This window comes from Solanum tuberosum, unplaced genomic scaffold (genome assembly GCF_000226075.1).
Source record: "Solanum tuberosum cultivar DM 1-3 516 R44 unplaced genomic scaffold, SolTub_3.0 scf00278, whole genome shotgun sequence".
In the NCBI taxonomy this organism is placed as follows: domain Eukaryota; kingdom Viridiplantae; phylum Streptophyta; class Magnoliopsida; order Solanales; family Solanaceae; genus Solanum; species Solanum tuberosum.
Genome location: NW_006239215.1, coordinates 124,104 through 131,386, shown reverse-complemented (window position 1 = coordinate 131,386; position 7,283 = coordinate 124,104). Strand labels below are relative to the sequence as shown.

Here is a 7,283-nt window from a genome sequence, read left to right as displayed (position 1 = left end):
AGAATTCTGATAAAGGATTTTCCTTTTACATACCTAGGATGTCCTATATTTTACAAAAGGAAGCAAAAAGTGTATTACCAGCAATTGATTCAAAGGATAGCGACAATGATACAAGGATGGAGGGGAAAGTAGTTGTCATATGGTGGAAGGGCGATACTAATAAAACGTGTATTGCACAGTACTCTTATTCATTGTTTATCAATGATGAATCCCCCTATTAATGTATTGAACCAAATACAAAAATTGATGGCTCAGTTCTTTTAGAGTAGCTACAGTGGAGGAAGAGGAAAACATTGGAGTAGTTGGAGTAACTTAGGCCTACCTGAGGAAGAATGAGGATTGGGTTTTAGAATGATGCGGGACATTTCGGCAAGTCTTTTCTACAAGTTATGGTGGAATTTTTTAACGAAGAAGACACCTTGGAGTGACTATATGATGAACAAATACCGTAAGAAGAAACACCCTAATTTTATATTTGGAAGATTGGAGGGGGAGGCTCACAAATCTGGAAAATAAAATGTTGCAAGCTAGACAGCTGGTTGAACATCAGATCCTGTGGCAGCCAAGGCGAGGTTCATCAATTGTATGGCATGACAACTGAACAGGAATGGGAGATTTTTACACTATCACAGAGGATCTTACCAAGGAGAGAGAATGGGATGAGGAAATAGTGAAGGAGATATTACCAGCATAATTGGCTGAACATATCTTGTGTCACATTAAGCCTCCTCAAGGGAGCACTGAGGAAGACAAGGCTAGATATATGTTATATACAAATGGAATCTTTTCAATCAAGTCAACATGGAATTATATCCGGCATAAGGGGGAGCCTAATCGAATATACAAATGGATATGGACCAAAGGAGTACCATTCAAAATGGAATTTCTAATGTGGAGACTCTGAAAATTTAAGATCCAGGTAGATAATAGAGTGAGGAGATGGGCCATTGTATGTCCATCCCGATGTCGGTGTTGTATTACACCTGATCAGGAGACACTAACACATGTGTTCCTAAGGTCTGATTATGCTAACAGGACTTGGCCCTATTTCTCTTCCTTTGCATTATCAATATAACAGGACTATCTCTAAGAGTAGACATTATGTAGTGGTTCGGAGCAAACTGCAGATATGATAGTAGACCATACTATAGAGCTCTTCCAAGCTTTATTGTATGGGAACTATGGAAAAGAAGGAATGGGATAAAACATGAAAGGAAAAGCCTATCAATACCAAGAATCATTCACAACGTTTCCAGGAACATGTATATATTGATAAAGGTAAGAAGGCCAAGCATGAAGTGTTCAGGAAGATGGGTTGAAATGATCAAAGAACTAGAGGAGTATAACACACATTTGAAGACTAAGCTGGGAAAGTGGGACTATTCTCTTGAAAGGTGGGTTAAATACAATATTGATAGGGCTTCTAAAGGAAACCAGTGCTTAGCTCATATGCATTTTGCCTAAGGGATGATAGAGGGGATATTATTCATGCAGAGGGAACAAATATTGATAATGCTACAAGCATAGAGACAGTCCTAGAAGCAAGCAGACATTACATGCATATGAATTACAACCAAGTCATCATACAAATAGACTCTATGCTATTGAAAAAGAAAATTAACAGGGGAGTGGGAAGTACCTTGGAATATATATGATTCAGTTGAAGAAATAAGGTTGTGCCTATTTGGAAATTAAAACAGCACACCTTCCGTGTTCCGACACATAATGAGGGAAGGAAAGCACTTAGCTGATTATCTAGCAAACAGGGCTATAGAGATATAGTGGGCAGTAAGAATATTTCTTAGTTGACCTATAATAGAAGTATTACAAGCGGAAGGGATTTTAAGTGTTTTGATTCCTAGATTGCATAGGGTACTAATCTAAATCTTGCCTCGTGTTTAGTGGAGTTACTATTGAAAGACTATGTGGTAGGTCATGATTTTGAGATTAGGGAGGAGTCAAATCACAAATCAAGGGTAAAATGAAATAATAAATGTTTAGATTTCATAAATATAATACTTTTTGTCTTTGTCTTTGACTCAATTTATATGATGGTATCTGAATGAACACAAATGTTAAAAATTGAAAGGAATATACTTGAAGCAGGGTCTAAAACAAGTCTAAATTATTTCATTAGCAATAAATAAAAAGTTTAAAGTTAAAATATCACTAATATAAAAGTAAATCATTCGATAACCAAAAATTTATTTTTTATTCCATCAGGGGCACAAAGGTTAAAAGGGCTTCAACCTCATCTATAAACAAGGCCTCATTAGCATAGGACAAACCATTTAGTAGAGTACAAGTACCAAAAACCTAATAACGATGGCTATTACATAAACCAAATCAAATACTAATGGTTCCTATCTTATATATATACACAAATTAATATAAAAAGTATTCCATCTCGATCATGACAAGGAAAAGGCCAAACACCTAAGTAGGCTCACAATTGATTGTGTGACTCGAACATCATCATTATAATAATATGCTATATATCATCGAATAACATGTTTTTTCCTTGAGTTTCGATCGATACGTCTAATCCAACATTTGGCATATTTTCCAACTTGAGGTCTCGATCATGACAAGGAAAAGACCAAACATAGCTAAGTTAGGCTCTCAATTGATTGCTTGACTTGGACACCATCGTTATAATAACTCTGTGATTCATCGTCGAATAACATGCTCTTCACCTGAATTTCGATCGATATGTCTAATCCATCGTTTTGCGTATTTTCGAACCTTCTGATTTCCATCTTTACTTGCTATATAAGCAATCTCCAATCCATTCCCAAATGGAAGTGTCACTGATCTCACAACACAAACTTTTCCATTAAGAACAGTATCCCAACTAAACTTGTTACTATCTATATTTCTTATTTTGCTTCCATCTTTGCACATTAAAATAGCACCATGATGACTCAATTTAGCACTGTTAAAGATTGAAATAAAGTCACTTCTCCTCTCATCCACAACCAAAAATTCAACTCCATTTAGCCTTTCCATCACCTCTTTTGCCTCTCCCACCATCACTTCTGGTAACGCCACGCCTGAATTTTGCATGGCGCCTACATATTCCAGTCTTGACTTTTCGTCTGGCACCACACATACGTACCTACACTTACAAATTCAGGATTTTGTTACCTCAGTCAATTCAGTGATGGAGTCAGAATTTTCAATAGTTAATACACACAAAGAAGTCAAAGGGATTCAACAGTTATTGTACATATATTATCAAATATAATTTTTAATCATGTATAAACAGTGTAATGTTTTTGCCCAAAGAGGTTCAGATGACCCCCGCGAGACTACCTAGCTCCACCCTTGAGTCAACCTTCAAATTTATAAAAAAAAATAGCATATTTATATATTTAAAAATAACCTGACAGGTAGATATTATTCACGCTTCCATAGGATTAGTAAGATAGGGATAACTCCATTACTTGTACTTTTTTCATTAAGTTTCGCTTTTATTAAATAAAAAAAAAGGAAAAAAAAACTAGCCATAGACACCTTGTCGGGTGGATTTGCTTATACAAGAAAAAAGAAAAAAAAACTAACTTTGAAATTCGATTTTATGTTACCCTCAGAGAGATGATCCATAACCACGTAAATGTCTAAGAATTGACTTAGACAACAATTTTTTTGTCTATATTGAAAAAAATTATTTAATGTCCGATCAAATTATCTCACATGAATTGAAACAGATAGAAACACCTAAATCTACATACCTTCCACGATTGTGTTTTATCGCGATGGCTAGGCCGATGCTCGTGGCAATCGACTCACCATTTATCTTACTATCACTTTTCCATGCTTCAACTGTTAATTTCGCGTTGTATCCTGCAGCCATAGCTGATAAAAATTCCGCTACACTGGATTTCGTTGAAATTCCACACTGTTTATATGAATAAAATTCAAAATATAAATAAATAAAAAGTAATTCACTATCAGGTGATCCTGAAAACCTAATCAATGAGATTTGGGGCGGTAATGTTCTTCATGAATGAAAAATAAAAAAGGCAAATATTTTGTTACGTACTGTTTGTATGGTGTCAAGATAGGCTTTTGAAGCTGTTTCAGGAGACCAAACTAGCTTCATCTTTTTCTTCTAATACCTTTGTTTGTGTTTTTTAAAATATGAAAAAGAAAAGATGGTTTTTACAAATAATGTATGCTCCTTTTAAACACAAATTTGAGATTTATATTATAAGGTTTTAACATGACTACTAGTTGTTCTCAAGGAATAGTTGACATTTTTTTTATACACAACTACTAGTTGCAGCTCAATAGTCTATGAATGTTTATCTAACTTTATATTCCTTCAATTGCAAATGGTTTGTCTGATTTAGAGTTGATACGAAATTTAAAAAGTATAAATTTTTCTTTTGAATCTTATGATCTTCAACTACAAATATGTAGAACATAGCCAAATATCAATTAATCTTGGGATTTTAAACATATCTGGTTAAAAGTTGACATTAAAAAACTATCATTTTCTTTTTAAAAATAGACTAAAAAGAAAAGTGAAACAAACAAATCGAAACGGAGGGAGTAAATGTTTTAGTATTGTGCTCATTTTCCAATTTCTATTTATTTTAAATTTGTCATGACTTTTTATTTGGTGTTGACATTGAGATACATAACATTGAAGTAGTTAACAAGAATCGTGACCTACCAATATGATTTTTGTTTTTCAAATGTAGATAGTTTGTCGGCTTGCATGAACTTATTATATAATATGATCTATAAGTTTAATTTATATGTCAAGTTGGAAATAATCAAAATCTTATCTGCTTATACATAGGTTGCCGTACTTACAATCTACATGTAGTACAACAAATTACAAGGAGTGAGAAATGAAAAATACAAATGGATGTGGCTAGTTGTACTTGTTTATGAAAGTCAACTTCTCTATCAAGTGGAATAAATCTAACCTATGAATTTTAAGAAAATGTAACTAATGGCACGCATGCTATAAGGAAGAAATTGCTCTATTTCTTTTGTAAAGGTTATATAGTCTTTTTATAGTCTTCACTATATGAGCACACCAACTTCCCTATCAAGGATCAAAGTATCATGCCAAGGAGCCACTAGAGTTTCATAGTCGTAACTATATGAGCACACGTGTTGGACTAATGAAGTAACCTTTCATAAGTGGGTATCAATATATTTTTTGGTTTTCTACTTGTTCGGTGTTCGGTACCTATATTGGAGTTTGTCTAAATCAGAATTTGTGTCGAAAAATTTCATATTGGGAGGTAAAGCACTCCCTAAAAAAGGCGACTTTTTACTCAGGGGGATTCAAACATGAGACCTCTGGTTAAGGATGAAGGAGTACTTACCACTTCATATATGGTACTCCTTTCATTTCAAAAAGATTGATCAACTTCTTTTATAGTCTGTTTAAAAGAAAACCATTTTCCTTTTTTTGAACACTTTAATTTCAGCTTTTCATGTTGTAGACAATAAAATTTTGCGTCGAGAAAACAATAATCAAGAACAGAAAAATTATGCAACAATCGTTTTATTAATTTCAAAGTGTGAGTGTTACAATCTCCTTTGAATTCACCTTTTTGAATATAAATTCAAGGGCTCTTGAGCTTGTTCTTGAATCTTTGATGAACTTGAACTTGAACTTATCTTGATCTTGACTTTCTAGTTGAATTCAAGGGCTTCGAGCTTGATCTTGAATCATGTGGTCTTGATCTTGATCGTTCTTGAACTTTATCTTGATCTTGACTTCTAGTTGAATCCAAGGGTTCCGAGCTTGATCTTGAATCCAGTGGTCTTGATCTTGATCGTTCTTGATCTTGAACGCTTGAATTCTTGAATTCTTAAACTTGTAGCTTGTAGAGAAATTTGTGGCTTTTGATCCACGAGCCTTCTCTAACTTTTGTTTAGAATTCTTGGTCCCTCTTCTGAATTATGAGGGCCCCTATTTATAGTTTTAAAATAGAGCACTTGTGATAGGAATAGGATTCCCTTCGGCCAATCAAATTTAAGTGACATGGCATATGGATTTTATGGAGCGGGCTTTAATTAAATTCATATTTATTGAATTTAAATAATTAAATCAATTATATTAATTCATAATATTTATTTGGACCAATATATTCATGAATTTAATATAATTCGAATCATTTAATAAATTTATATTTAAATAAATTTTAAATGATTACAAATGTCCTATGCTTCAAGTCTTATCAAAATAATTTATAAGACTAGGCTTGAAGTATTGACTTAATATTATAACAATTATCATAATATTATGAGGAAGTATTGACTCAATATCATAATATTATTATTATAATATCATAATAATCTCTACGTGTAGACAGAACCATCATTAACTGTGGGTTTTAATTTCCGTAAAAGTTGGAGTTTATCCTTTAGTCTTAATGAACAAAGTCAACTAGGAATCAAATGGCTCACTATTTTATTTTATTTTAGTCACAAACAATTTCCAGTAGTCATACACGTCGAATCCTATTAGGAGTCCCTTAGTTAAACGGCTTCTAATTTGACTCCAATTAGAACTTGAATGCTTGTATAATTTATGTTGAAATCCAATTGATATTGTTAGAAAATGAGATATTTCTAGATGTCTTTTGTTTAATTGTTATTTTCTTAAATATTATGTTAAGTATGTAAAGGAAAGGTAGTCCTTGTTTTATGGAATATGTTTTGTAAGAAAGTCAATAGTGGGTGGATATGTATGGTCCTCTACTAACTTTTGAAAAGCTTATGTAGATATATGTGTGTATGCTTTTAAAAGCTAAATATATGAATGAATAGTTGCTGCTGAACATTATCTGTTTCTCTCTAAAAGTTCAAATCCTAACAGTGGTATCAAGAGCCCTTGTTCTTGAGGATCTGTGAAGGCAAGAAGGCTAAGGTTTTTTCTACTTCTAAGGTGAGAGCTGAGCAGCAGTAACATGGCATCCAACAGCTTCTTGGGTGCAGGCCCTCCTATGTTTACAGGAGAAAATTATCACATATGGGTGATAAAGATGAAGGCTTATCTCAAAGCTCTTAGTCTATGGGAAACAATTGAAAGTGAAGATGATCCTCTTCCACTTGGACCAAATCCAACAGTTGCACAAATGAAGATTTATGAAGATGCAAAGTCAAGGAAACCCAAGGCTCTCACATGTCTTCATTCAGCACTTTCAGATGTGATTTTCACAAGAATAATGGCTTGTGAAACACCTAAAGAAGTATGGGAGAAGCTAAAAGAGGAGTGCGATGGAAGTGATGGAGTAAAGGCTGTCAAACTC

The 7,283-nt window shown here is 33.5% G+C and overlaps 1 protein-coding gene across 1 annotated transcript; it reads right to left on the bottom strand.

The window, feature by feature from the left end:
• Window positions 1–2,228: 2,228 nt before the first annotated feature.
• Window positions 2,229–4,153, bottom strand: LOC102588081 (uncharacterized). Its single transcript, XM_006359144.2, has 3 exons — window positions 4,046–4,153; window positions 3,735–3,901; window positions 2,229–3,118 (listed from the first exon to the last, which is right to left on the bottom strand). The coding sequence occupies exons 1-3, from the start codon at window positions 4,103–4,105 to the stop codon at window positions 2,671–2,673; spliced, it is 675 nt and encodes a 224-aa protein (XP_006359206.1). The 5' UTR covers window positions 4,106–4,153; the 3' UTR covers window positions 2,229–2,670.
• Between the last annotated feature and the right edge of the window lie 3,130 nt (window positions 4,154–7,283).